This window comes from Pocillopora damicornis, chromosome 9 (assembly GCF_964200805.1).
Source record: "Pocillopora damicornis chromosome 9, jaPocDami1.2, whole genome shotgun sequence".
Classification (NCBI taxonomy): Eukaryota; Metazoa; Cnidaria; class Anthozoa; order Scleractinia; family Pocilloporidae; genus Pocillopora; species Pocillopora damicornis.
In genome coordinates this window covers 18,834,532-18,849,136 of record NC_142678.1, presented here as the reverse complement: position 1 = coordinate 18,849,136, position 14,605 = coordinate 18,834,532, and the positions used below count along the sequence as shown (strand labels likewise).

Here is a 14,605-nt window from a genome sequence, read left to right as displayed (position 1 = left end):
GTAGAATTATTGTTATTTTTCTTTCTGGGAGAAAATAGTCCATTTAACTTCAAAAAGGTTTGTATTAAGCTGTTAGTGATTGTCGCGAATTTGACATGAAATTAGATGTTCAGTTTCTACCGTAATTGGAATTTGCCATGAAATATTTCAATTACCTCGCGGTAAGATATATTTCAATTACGATAATCTGCTTGCTAAATAAGAGAGTGATTTGATCGGGAAAAAGTTGGTCTCGCACAGGAATTTCGTGGAAACTCCTCCTTCTTATACTTTCGGTTCTTTTCAGGCTCGTTTTTAGATTTATGTTATGTCAAACTCCCCATCAAGAAAGTAATTCTTAATTATATTAAAGTTCACACGGTAACCAGGTGGACAATCAGACATAGTTTGATGCTACTCTGGTTTGCAGGTTTAATGAATGTAACCGAAGAAGTTACAATTCATAGACCCAACGTTTCGACACTCCTATCTAGTGCCTTCATCAGGGGTGATCTAAACGCTGCAACAAGAGGTCCTTTTATATGATCACTAATTAGCGGCCTTTTTTTCTGACGAGGTGTAAATAGGCGTCAGGAAGCAAACCGCCATCGTCACGATTTAAAGGAGCGTGGGTGGAATTGATATGCCAGGCCTCCAAACAAAGGCGCTGGTGGTAACGCCGATTAGTGGTGATAATTTTAGAATTATCTCACCCAATTGTATCGTTGGTTAGGCATGTATGCTCTGATAAAGCTGAATTTTCCTTTTTGCAAAGAAAAACCGCTTTTTGGTGCTCTTTTAACCGTGTACCAAACTGACGTTTGGTCTGTCCGATGTATTTGTTGTCACAGTCATTGCAAGGAATAGAATAAATGGCGCCGGTTCGTTGTTCTTTCGTGACAGGATCCTTTGGTTCACCAAACCTAAGCCTAAGTGTCGAAACGTTGGGTCTATGAATTGTAACTTCTTCGGTTACATTAATTAAATCTGCAAACCAGAGTAGCATCAAACTATGTCTAATTCTTAATTGTTAATTTATCATGTTCAACATCTCTTTCTGTAAGGTGAGTTAGGGTGTAAACAACCTGTACTTTTCTTCATCTGCACTGAATTTATAATCAGTTAACTTATATGGAAGGCAGGTTGTTCTTTCGGGGACGGTACCTTGGGTACACCCTTTCTTCCTTGAATTCTCCGTATATTCTGTTCTTAGGTAAAAAACGTCAAGGGCTATTTCCTCTTTAGTTATCTTTTTAAGTGTCACTGAAATCTACGCAATGGTTCCTTTACAATTTTCATATTATCAATCTTTTTTTTTTTGGCCGATCTTAACCGCAAAAGTATGAAATTTTTAGGTAGAAAGTCGTCTTAAAAAGAGTCAACAATCCGAAGGTCACTCAGTATGCGGGATCTTTTAATCAGTTTCTCCCATTTGGGTTTTTCGGAAACAATTTCGATGCATTTAAATGAAAGGAATAAAAAATTTCAGCAATGCAACAAATTAATGGAGAAAACATAGAAACCACTAAACCAGTCCGTTCTTGGATAAACTTTAATTCTCCAATACGCCTCAACAACACCAGTAAGTGATTTTGGTGCTAAGTAAATGACCTCATTTTTAAAAGTAGACTCCCTCGCACTGTATATTACGGATGCATGCAGTTTAAGATAAGGCACCATTTCCGTACAACTGGAAATGAAGTAGGTACCACTTTATCAATGGCTTCACCTCAATTTTACGAAGGCAGCCTCTCGTAATATCAGCTGATGTTGTTTGAGTGAACTTCAGCAATCTTTGGTCTCACAAAAGTCATAATTTTGTGTTGATCAGTCTTCTAATAGGCTTATAATTCTCAGGCAGGTTTGGTTTGCCCTTCTTTCCAGAATAGCAAACAAAAATTATAGAGAATGCGTATCCAAGAAGGCGTAAATCAATTTCAACGCAGCAAGGACAGCCCTGGAAAGTAGTTGTAAACTTTCAATGTAATCGAAATCATGGATGAAGGCGTTGAGAGAACGTAGGCAACGTTTGCCACAGAGGGAGAAACTGAAGCGTTAGAGGAGAAAAGATTCCGCTAGGAGGAGTCTCGGTGCCCGCCAAATAATTAATTTCTTGACTAGGGTCGACTCCGCAGACTTATGTTTCTCTTACGTCATAGAAAAACCTCGCAAGCCAGTGCCAGAGTTTGGGATGGAAATGTATTGAGCCTGTCGAAGGATTTCAGTAGACATACCTACTTCGTGAGAGACAAAACCAACAAGAAGAAATTGGCAGAGTACTTTGCGGATCTTAGAACATGGACAGCTGATAAACTTTGATTTATCGTTCTGTCATGAGTTCCGAAAATCAGTGTGCAGTGCAGTGGAAAAATTGGAAATTTCCTGAGATATTTCGTCGCCAGAGCTGCTGTACGAAGTACCACAACAGTTGCAACAGCTGTGAGTGCTGAGGCATAAATGCTGTGGAAGTGTATGCTCTCTTCAGAAGCTCGCCTATTGCGTTTCAAGAAGATAGATAACCATTCAACTCTTTCCTTTATCGACAGTATCTGCCCCTTCGTTGTCTCGTATCATATCTGCTTCACTGAGATGCACCAGCCTTGGAGTATGTACCAATTCATTGAGATTAACTGGCGCCAAGGCGCTGTTTTGCAGTCTATTTTAATTACTTTTGCAATTATCCAATCGACCAACTTTGGATCTAAAATATCTTTGGGAAATATGATTATCTCTCATACAAAGATAATTCGTCGTGAATTTCACTGTAGAGTCCTATCAGTCTTTTTAATTCGATTGTATTGCATCTCCATAGCGACCCTAACACAAGCGCAAAATCCCGGCTTTTCCGGTTTCCTAGTGTTTGAAGTTCTTGCTTAAAATCCTTGCATTGCCATTGCCGTTTGAACCAGTTATCCGCAAATAGCTTGCAAAATTATGGTAGAAAAATTCTGCATTTGAATGACAGAGTCACTTAAAGTTTCTGTTTAATGCAATTTCGAATTCATAAACTCTTCAGGCTCATTTTTTCCACAAACTCGACAATCACGATTAAGAACCACTCTCTTCTCAAACACACTCAGTTACCAACTAGTGTAGCCGAAACCGGCAAAAGAACGAGACATTGAAAGGAGGATAAAGGAGGAACATCGACCGATAACCGAGACAACCCTAAACATATTGGCAATCATCAACCGTTAGGAGAATGTAGAGTAACAACTATCCTCCTTTTACTACAAGGAAACTGAAACGCAAGACTGTACTACTTTCAACGTAGAGAGTCGCAATCTTGCAAAAATAAAGAGAAAATCAACAACACCATGAAAACGAAAGGAGACTGCTATGAAATAACCAAATGTAAGTCCAACACTGACCACATCGGCGGTGGCTTTACACTGGTTGTCTCAAAATCACATTAAACAAGGTTAGAACAACAAATATCTCGGTGTCAAGTAAATTTACTCACAGTTTCTCCTTTACAGACTTGAGACGACCCATGAGCCCATTTCCACCCATGATTCGAGGGGCGATTGGTGTCACATAGTGTGACTGACTGATCCAGAGAAGCCTCTGATGAAGTTTTTTCTCGGCAGGGCACTCTATACTTCTCTACCGTCTGACGAATTTCTGTCCACGAGAGTGCACCAGATACGCTAGCCTGTAATGCGCTATTCGAGTCTACCACGCCGGTAAGTGTTCTTCTTGTTGTTACGAACTGGATCTTTTGTGTGATCAATTTTTCACTGCGTAAAATAATGAGCCTTGCCTTTGTCGGATGGAGAACTGTCAAGGAAAAGCTCTGATTTGGTAGCGCTATGGATGAGATTCTTCCTGGGTCACTTTGCTGAAGAAGTTGCAGAGCAACTTTTTTGAACATGAAACAGCTTGTTTGCTCATCGTCAAAGTTCATTTGTGTAATCTTCTGACGCATCGATGTTTCTATCTCAAAGATTGTCTCTTTCTGGGGTATATCATTGCTTGGAAGTCCTGACAAACAAAGAGGCAACAAATTGATTCGACTTCCCGTAGACAAGATGTCTTGAAGGCCACATGTCGCTGATGGAGTCAGATCCACAATGACCTGCGTTGTGCGGCTTTTGTCTTCAGCTTCAAAGCACGTTCTTTGAAAGCACTCTTGTACCGCAAGTGAGATCTTTTCCTTTAGAGAGTGAAGGTCATCGATATCTAGAAAGACTGGTGATTTGCTGGCCACCAGAAAAGCATTTCTAGGTGCATTTTCCATGCACGCCAGGCTGCGGAACAGCTGTTTGTCGGCGGCATCGCCTTCCACGTCGCTCTCTTTCGGACCAATTTCAGAGGAAATAAGGATATCTTGTAAAGCTGTTTTCCCATTACAGTTTATTACAGTTCTTGAAGCATAAACCTGAATCCCATCGAGGAGCAACAATAGGGAGTCCGTTTCGTTTTGAAAAAGCTTGCAATATAGATCATAGGCTTCGAAGGTCGTGTCATTCATTTTTAGTTCTATGCAAAACAGCAGAAGAGAAATTATTACAGGCTTCAAGTCTTGTTTATGGTCAAACTCTATCGTTGGCGCAACTCCAGTGGTTTCTTCGATGATACCCTTAGAACTTCTTTCTTCCATGATTTTGCCAAGGGCTTTCACAAAGTCTCTAAAGTTCTGTTCTGGCTTCAACGTCTCATGATAATTAAATTTCCTCCAAAGGAATATGTTGTGTAGGCGTGCAACACTCACATCAGGATGACCTTTGATTGCACGTGCTTCACAATGCATGTCTGCGTGTTGGAAAAAGACGACAGCTTCCTCTATCATTCCACAACGGAGAAGCTTTCGTCCACTCTTAAGAAAATCAAATGAGTACTTCAAGGAGAGAGTCGACCTCGATATTGAACAGGGATCTTTTGTTTTCCTCGAGGTGACCGTTTTTCCATCAGCTCCGCATTTCCTCAGGTGACGGTTACTGTCATGGTTTAACAGTGTGGCCAGGACATAACCATACTCAGCGACCAAACCTTCAAGTCCATGCTCTGACATTCTCTGTCTCTTAAAGGTTTTGTAACTCCGAATAATTTCCATGTACTTAATTGACAATTCCTCCTCAAATGACACTTGGAAAATGGCCTCTATGGTCTTAGTGGCTCTCTGGTAGTAAACGTAAGATTCATCTTTTCGACCTAGTATCGATGTCACATCACCGAGCTTTAGGTAGCACTTGAGAAGGAGAGGGTTTTTAACGCCGAAGATTTGTTGCAGAATGTTACTGGAATTTTTTAATTCTGCAGCGGCGCTAGGGAATTTTCCTGTAATACTCAAAAGTTTGCCTTGTTTATACAACAGGGAGGCAACGTTGAAATGATCTTCTCCAAACACAGTTTTAAGGATTTTTACAGTTGTCTGCAAGAGCTCCAAAGCAGTTTTGATCTTCCCTTTACAGATGTAGACTGCTAATAACTTCTCAAGAGCCTCGATTCTCACGTTCATGTAAAGGTTTCCAAACCTGTCCACAACATCTTCAAGTGAATTCAAGGTTTCAGTGCTAAACACTTCATCAGCCTCCTTTGCTTTTCCGTGAAGGAGCAGAACTTCAGAAAGATGCAAACGAAGGAAAGTTACCAGATACTGAGAGTTTTGCCTACTAACTTCTTCGCAATAGGATATCAGCCACCTCAATGCATTTTCTGCTCCGTTGAAGTCGCCGAGGGTTGTATGCAACACCGCTTGATTATTCATTACTGTAAATACTACTTCAAATGGATATGGCATACGTTTCGTTTCGGTAGCTTGGCAGATATTTACCAATATCTCTTGTTGGTCAAGGGCTTGATGATAATTTCTAGAAATCAGATTTAACCGGCTCATGTTGCTATTTACAGCAAAAACATTTTTTTCAGCTGAAAAGCTTTCCGAGTGACAAAAATTTTCAAGGGAGTTTTTAAACGCTTGCTCGGCCTCTTGAAAATCGCCCATAATCAGATGAACACACCCCTTGTTGTTGTAGGTAGCACCAAGGTCTTGTAAACGACTAGTTGTATTTGATTGGAGATGTAGTTGGAGCAGCAAGTCAAATGTTCTTTGCATGATTTCAAATTCGGAAATTACCGATGAAAATGCTGCCAAAACGTTTAGCAATCCAGCGTAAAACTGTGCTCCACTTGTATTTGAATCTAAGAGTAAAGTTCCGTGTTTTATTGAACAACACACGCCCTCCTCCAGAAAGATTTGTCTTCCGCGATCTAGTATTTGCCAGCCATACTTTGTCGGAATCTCAAAACAATGTGCTTGATTTATGGACAGTACTTTAAAAAGAGATTTTACTCTTTCTCGCGCTCTGACAATCTTGTCACTTTGGTGGTAAACAATGGCTTCGTCAAGTATTCCAACGGCAGTGTCACTGATTCTTCGAGAAAACACGTCATGCTTCCAAATAAGCGTTCTAGGATTTAATCGATCAACTGTAACTGATTCAGCGCAGGCCAGTTGCTCTAGAATTTTCTCATCATCCCGCATGTCCCCAGTGATACTCTCTGCCCCGGTAATCTGAAAGTCAGTGTCTGGTTTCCGCACTTGCAAATCGTTCTCATACATTTTACATGCGTCTTCTGGTCGCAGTTTCTTTTCGGTCGGTGGAGTTTTCTTAACCGTCCTGGTATATTGGACTTGACTGTAGTGCACTAATAGAGAATGTTCAAGGAAAAATTGTTACTTGATTACGTAAAATGGAGCTTCTTTTGATTAAAAGCTTAAAAGCACGCATCTGAACAGACGAAAAAGTGAGGCTGGTTTATGAAAGTTTTTCTAGCACATTTCTGCTCCTTAATTATTTTCATTATAACATAACTTAGACACAACGCGCGCTCTCATTGGTCAAAAATCTATTGTATGTTTGCCTGTAAACCCATAGAAAACTGAAACGTCTTCCCGTCTTATGACACGGCACCACACAAAAGCCACGGCCGCACGGCAACTGAAAAAGGAAGAGAGGCCAATTCAAAGAATGCGAGTGACAACAAAAAGCATACGGGAAGACCGACAAATCATGTTGAAGATCCTCTGGAGGGCAACAGTTGTGGTAAGGAAAACCCTTATTCATGGTTTTCACCAGATTGAGCTCCACCCAAATTGCAGGGACATTATCAACTTTCTATCACATAAGGGTTTGTTTTGTTATAAGAGGTTGAGCTTCGGGGTAAATGCAGCTCCTGAGAAATATCAACACATCATAAGACAAGTCATCGCAGACGTTGATGGAGTTGTCAACATTGCTGATGATGTAGTTATTCACGGTAAGACGGTTGCTGAACATGATCAAAATCTGCATAAGCTATTGGCTGAGCTGGAAAATAAGAACCTTATCCTGAATGGCGGAAAGTGCACCTTTGGATTGAACAAAGTCGTTTTCGTGGAAATACTCTTTTCAGAACATGACATTGGCCCCACAGAGGGAAAAGCACGAGCAGTGAAAGGAGCAACCCGTACAACTTGAGCCTCAGAAGTGAGAAGTTTCTTAGGTTTAGTTGGATTTAGTTACCGATTCATTACAGATTTTGCGATCAAGGCAGAGCACTTAAGAATTCTTTGCCGGAAAGAATAGACGTTTGTCTAGGAAAAAGAAGAGGAGGCTTTCAACACGCTGAGAGAGGATCTGGCTGGAGTATCCATGTTAGCTTATTTTAACCGGAAAGCTCACACGGATGTCATTGCGAACGCCAGCCCGGTTGGACTTGACGCTGTCCTGGTACAAGAAGTGAATGGGGAAAGTCGAGAAGTATGTTATGCCATAGAAGTCCTGGTGACACTAAGCGCAGATATAGTCCAACAGAGAAAGAAGCTCTAGCCCTTGAGAGGGCCTGCGACCGATTCAATCTGTACTTGCACGGCCTCCCAGAGTTTGCCTTAATGACTGACTATTAAGCATTGAAGACCATCAAATGCCCCAGATCAAAGCCATCCGCTCGCAACAAACTTTGGGTTTTGAGATTACAGCCCTACAATTACAGAGTTCGTTACGTCACTTCCAGGGAGAACATTGCAGATGCACTATCTCGATTAACTAACATACTAGCGTCAAATGGATATGTTGAAGATTAAGGACACGTGCGTGAAGTTACGCTGCTACGAAGGCGCTTCGTTTGCAGACGAAGAATTGGCACTTATGCACAAGTCTTTGAAAGCCGGTAATTGGAGTGAGGCTCCGAAAGCCTATTCCCTAGTACATGATGAGTTAACTTACATTGGCCAGGTTCTGTCGAGAGGGACAAGGATTGTGGTTCCTGGAAAGCTGCGGAAAAGAGTTCTAGAATAAGCCCATGACGGCCATCAGGGAATCCTGAAAACCAAGGAACGGTTGAGAACGAAGGTTTGGTGGCCCAGCACAGAGAAAGATGCAGAGAGGAGATGTAGGGAACATTTGGTTGTCAGGCGGTGTCAAAGCAAGCTTCCCAACCACCCATTAAGCCCACAAGATTGCCTGAGAGAGCCTGGGATCCTTACCCACACGAGAATACTTAATACTTGTAGTAAATTATTTCTCTAGATGGATGGAAGAAAATGTGCTCTGCTCTATAACAAGTGCTTCAATCGTTAAATGTTTTGACAGCCATTTTACAAGATATGGTGTACCGGTTGGTTTAAGGACTGATACTGGGTTCAACTTTGTGTCGGAGGAGATGGAGAAGTATATAGAGAGAATGGGTATCGTTCACCACCACAATACACCATTATGGCCGAGAGCCAATGGTGAAGTCAAGCGTGAGAACCGTTCACTCCTAAAAGCCACGAAAGTTTTCCAAGCAGAAGGGAAAGATTGGCGCCTGGAACTGAACAAGTTTTTGTTGCCTTATCGATCAACAAATCACAGGACAACACGTGTCAGCCCGGTTAAGCTGTCTTCTGAGAGGAAGTTAACTGCCAAGCTACCAGAGTTTGTTGAAGCTGGAGATCAGAGTGATGTCGTATTGCAACAAGTAAGGGATCGAGATACAGAGAGGAAACAGGAGGCATAACAGTATGCTGACGCAAGAAATCATGCTAAAGACAGACATATTGCTGTTGGAGATTCGGTTCTGCTTGAAATAAGAAAAGAGAACCAAACGTTTAGGTACAGGAGTTAAAGTCTAGGCATATGTTTAGGTACACCGGGGTTCCTGTTTATTTTCTTTTGGACCTTTTAGTAGTTTATTTGTTCTCTTCAGAAAAGAAAGAGATTGTGATACTGGTAACTAGATCCGGGACCTTCTGATTGTGTGGAAGAGAGCACAATAATATGGCGATTTTTTATTGACTTTGTGTCCATTGCTTTGTGTAAAAAATACTACACTTTCGTTTTTTATTTGTTTTGATATTCACTTTTTGCATCATTATTAACAATGCTAAATTTTCCAAATTATGAAAATTGATCTTTGTAAAATTGGCAAACAGCCTTTCTTGCGCCCAGACACTCCTATCCTACATGCACTTCATCTAATCTTTACTACACGTAATTTGGTGATTGACTACACTGGCGTAGCTCTTTCAATATTTTCACTTTGGTTTTTCTTTAAAACGAGAGGGAGCCACGGATTTCCCCCCCCCCCCCTTTATTTGAATTGAGCATCAACTTCTATTATAGGACAAGTGAACTTAGCATATTATTATCTTCAAGCGAAACCTCAAGGAGGAGCTTACACTTGACTATAGAGCAGAATACTTTTACGACAATTAAATCGTCTGAAGCTTTCTTTAGTGTGAAACCGTTTTACCGGTTACTGGTTAATTGGTAGCACAAGCTTTCTTTGAAGTCCTAGTCCTGTAGTCATTTAAGTATTCAAAAAGAGTCATGATTTTCTACCATGAATGCGGATGAAATAAAAAAGTAAATAAAGAGCCCATATCGTAATTCATGAAAGGCAATTCCGGGACTAAAATTACAGCGCTGATTGAATGGCTTCATGAATTTTCAGGTAATCGCTTTCAAGTTTGTTACCAAATTTAAAGTTTTACTTCATGAAATTCCTAATCTTTTTTATTTTCTTTGTTTCAAGCTAGCATTTTTGTTTTTCGCTGGTTGAATGTAAAACGTGAAACGTTTTCAAAAGCGTCGTGATTGTCATAAAGTTTTCTTATGTTTGATCAATTCCAGCATTTTTTTTACATTTCTTTGTCCAAGAGAAATGCTAGATCATGCAGCACCGCTTTCCTATATTCCTCAGAAGTCCGGAAAATATGATAAACTTGACAATAAATTAGCATTTACTCGGCGGTTGAGCAAAAGAACGAAAAAAAATCAGTAACAGAAATGTGAAACTCCTGTGTATTGTAAATCCAAGTATCAATTCAATTATTCATTCTCAATACAATCAAGATTTACCTTTTGAGGATGGGGTTCCTCTCGGAACTTGACCTCGGGGACGTTTAAACGCGTCAATGTAAGATGCAATCATTGCTTTGTCACTCTTGAGCTTCTCCACCACAAGGGATAGAACTCTTAACAGTAAAATCATCTATGGAAGAAATGTGTCGAAAACTTACTTACTTAAGTAGCGAGCACTACAACACCTAATACAACGTTATATATTTCCTTTTAACACTTTTCTTCGGATATACATCTTTTTCCCCCATTGTTTACACGGAAGTACGGATCCCAGCACTGGTACTGGAGTCAGTTGCCTTTCATTCCTAATTATCTTACAATTTAGTGTAGCTTTGTTAAATAGTTTAACGCAATAATTCGAGTTTCCCCGTAACAGAATGCTCGTTCAATAAATGCCGAGTGACCATGACAAAACTGACTTCAATGTTATGTTTGTAAGTTGGTCAATCATACATGAATAATGATTAAGAGAGTTTTAAATATGTAATTATAAGTAGCAGTGGGCTGCGCTTTTAAAACGTATCCTCCAAACAAAGACAAAAATCTCATATTTTAAAGTGCGTCTCCTTTGGAGAGCGTTCGCGAAATTATAAATGTTCTCAAATCTGTGGTCAATTTAAACGGAGTTGTGCGTATGACAGGCTGAAACGCGGGAATAAAAGATCATTTTTAATTTTATAGGTGATAAAATTGCCAAAAAGTTTCCCAACAGATTTACAAGAGCAAAGTTCATTTCCAAACAAATCCTTATGTTTAACCAAATGAGCAACGTGAACATATTTGCATATTCACAAAGGCTTCTTACATTTAAGCTTGGGTGTCCTGTGGTCGGGTAATTTTAGTGTTATTAACTGAGTTGAAAACGTAAATTGGCCACCGTAAAGAGTTTAAAGCGTTAGCCCTTTGTCAATCGCTCCGACGAAGGGCTAATGCTCGAAACGTCAGCCTTTAAACTCTTTACGATGGCCAATTTACGTTTTCAACTCAGTTGATAACACTAAATGACCCTGTTATACTCTTCGACTGAAGCAGCACCACAATTTCTTTAGAAACTTACCCCGTGGTTATAGGTCAGGGTAAATAACAAAAAAAAAAACATTTCTCTTTTAACGTTATCTTCCTTATAACCGGTAACGAAATTTCGACCCGTGTTAAGTATTTTAAGCTTTTAATTTATTTCATAATGATCTTTTATTACAATAGAAACTAATGGTTCCGCAGATTCCGCTGGTTGCGAAGGTTCTGCGTTCTGCTGATCCGTAGTTTATAACACTCATCACACTCAATCTCTAACCCGGTAGAATTTGTCAGTTTGTAATTTAAGAGCCGGCTGATATACCCCAGATGGAGATTTTAACAAAGAATGTGCAAATCAACCTTACCTCTGAATTTCTACTTTGGGATTTAATTTAAAACCACGGTTCAACTTTCCTTGTCAGCTTCCTACTGAAAGAGAACGAAGTAAACAAAAGGGTTTTTAATAATCAATATTTTCCGCCTATGCAATCAGTGAACATATGGAGAAACATTGATGATATGAAATGAGTGAAAATATCTGGTGATTCGTTAACATCTTCAAAAAATAGGCAGTTAAGACTGCTAATGGCTACTGATATAGCACAATTTTTTGTAGCACTGAAAAGAACCAGGGTTGTATAGTGATGAGGTAGCGTTGCAGAAGATTTGTCTCGCATGCAAAACGGAAAACCTGCTGCATCCCACATACTTATGAGAGCCCTGCTCCTCAAGAGAAAGATGATTCAAGAATATAGTGAATAGTTGACACTCTACTAATGAAATGGTAACAAGTTATCATATTAATGATAAAAATAAGAGTAATTATAATGATGATGATGATGATGATAAAAGTAATAGTAATAATAACTTATAGGGGCTAGCTCAAGAACCACACTGTTCCTATGACGATCTATCCCTAGGCTCCTATAATGCTTAAACTAGCCTTCTTTTAATATTGATTTGCCTGTTGATTATAGATCATTTCCTCATTTCATTGCAATTCTATTTTTGTGAGACTTTTGTTTCATACAATAAGGCATTCCGCGTTGTAGAATATTCCGCCATTCCACCACTCCACATTACATTGAATGGCGCCACACTGATAAACTTAACGTATCGTATTTCGGACATTGCTCGCTTCGCAAATTTAGCTGCTCTTTTGAGCATTTGTCGCTGATTGAAATGATAAAATGATCTCTTTTCGAATAAATACAGTTTTCTTATTCAAAGTTTCCACGATGTGCAGATCAAACTTATTTAGATATTTATTATTTATTTAGAAAAAGTCCTCGCGTTTGGAAACCTGATGAAACCCGAAGCACGAGTTTTTGAAATGACTTCTCCAAAGAAACAACACAAAATTATGCAGTGTTGTATTTTTCCCAAATTTCTTTAAAATGCCTTGTATGTGTAATTCTTTGCATTCAGTTGGCATTCATTGTATTTGTGAGCTTTTGTTTTTAACTATCCAATAGTTTAGCGTTGTCCCAAATTTGTATTCCAAAAGCGTCGTGAACTTGAAGTGATTTACATATTGTTTTTGCCATGGCCTAAGAAAACAATCGAGGAAGAAGAACTTTGAGAGAGCAGTACGGAAGTCTACCAGATATAAAAATAGATGGGCTGTAGGCATTTTTGAGGATTGGCAACGAGTGCGAAGTGTCAAGTTTCCAACAGTCGAAGTTGGTGGAGTTTTAAAAGAGTATGAATATGCAGATTAAGAACAATTTTATCACTATTGATGAAAACGTGATGTAACACTGGTGATGAAAACCTAAAGAAACACTAGTTATTTTCAACTGGTGTTTCATTGAGTTTCAAAGTCATCCACCTGAGCCGAATGGGGCGCTCTGGTTGGCTTATAACGTTATGACTTATTAATGAGTTTGAGAACTGGAAGAATTATATCTTCAGATTTACTGAGAATAATTCGCTGATTGAAACGGTAAAATTTTCTCTCTTTAAATAAAAAATTTTCCTCCAAAATTTCATGATGCGCCGATCACTCCTTTTACGACATTTCCGCAAGGTAAAGCTCTCTTTTCTCACGCGTCATTTGAAATGATTGTGAGATGTTTATCATCTTCTGTAGTACATTACGAGACCTACAATAAATTGGCACCGAAAAACAGTGTGATCACCTGCTAATATATTCTGTGTAACATTTGAGGCAATTCGAAGAAATCGTCACTGGGCGTTGAACCGAAACAAACAAAAGCCAAGAGCGAGGAATATCGAGTAAAACTTGGCAAACTTCGTTGTGGATTAACGGGTCGTTCGTATTCTATGAATAGGGACCTTAAGCGGACCACGACGGCGACGGCAACGAGTACAAGGAAAAACAAAAGATCTAACTGGAAGAATAATAGCTCAGTACGTGCGTTTAAAAACTTTGTACATTTCTTAGCCGTCATATGCAAAACAACAACGTGGAATCCTCTCAATTTGCGTCGTCTGCGAACCGAAACCGCGACGGCAAATTATTTTAATTTCCATTTGGAACTCAACGTTTCTTTTATACGATATGCTGAAGTTGAGGTGTGGCGCCGTATGAGACGGTAAACAAATGCAGCCATTTTCGAAATTCTAGTTAAAGGCAGAAATTTATTTTTTAATCGAGGTCTTCCTTAGCGTTGCCGTCCTGACTGCTTAAGGTCCCTATTACCATCACTCACTTGACAGGGCAACAATATGGCTTCGCCTCCATAGGAGGCAGTAGCCATAAAAATAACCTAGTGAAGAAATAAATATCAGCTAGTGGATAATAAATGCAACAAAAAAGTGTTAAGAATATGGATATTTGTTTAGAAATGTCAAGCAATTCCAAAAATTAATTTGGTATTTTAGTGGACAAATTCTCCGATGTTGTGCATGTTGTGCTTTTCTTGTGCTTGGTTGCCGACAATTAGAAAATTCTACCGCTTCTGATCAGACTGCTGGGTACAATATCAAACAGATTGGACGCCCGGCAGTCAGAAGTATTCACCAACATGCCAATGCCATTTTACTGCGTCCAGGAGCAGTAAAATATTTTTTCCCAAAATGCAGGTAGAAGTATCAGCGATCATTAGTCATACTCATATTAGTAGCAGTCGTTGTAGTGAAGCACTAGTGGTCATTGTAGTTGTAGTAGCACAAAGAGCGTTACAATCGGTGAGAAAAGTCACATTTATTTCGATGTAAAAGGGTAAATTGACGCTTCAAAGAAATGGAGAAAATATCTGACGATCATAATCCACGACTCCTATCGAAAACGACTCAGTTAAATAACATTTGTTTGT

General features: G+C 39.5%; 1 protein-coding gene across 2 annotated transcripts in view; it reads right to left on the bottom strand.

Moving 5' to 3' along the window:
* LOC113677982 (uncharacterized) overlaps positions 1-14,605 on the bottom strand; it is a 31,024-nt gene that overhangs the window by 13,084 nt on the left and 3,335 nt on the right. Inside the window, exons 5-7 of one of the 2 annotated variants that reach the window (XM_089182617.1) lie at positions 11,690-11,753; positions 10,305-10,437; positions 3,443-6,630 (exon numbers count right to left, since the gene is read on the bottom strand). In XM_089182617.1, the coding sequence (XP_089038743.1) occupies positions 3,443-6,630; positions 10,305-10,437 (3,321 nt within the window). In that variant the 5' untranslated portion in view covers positions 11,690-11,753. The remainder of the gene's footprint in view (positions 1-3,442; positions 6,631-10,304; positions 10,438-11,689; positions 11,754-14,605) is intronic. The other variant, XM_089182618.1, reaches the window with a different exon arrangement.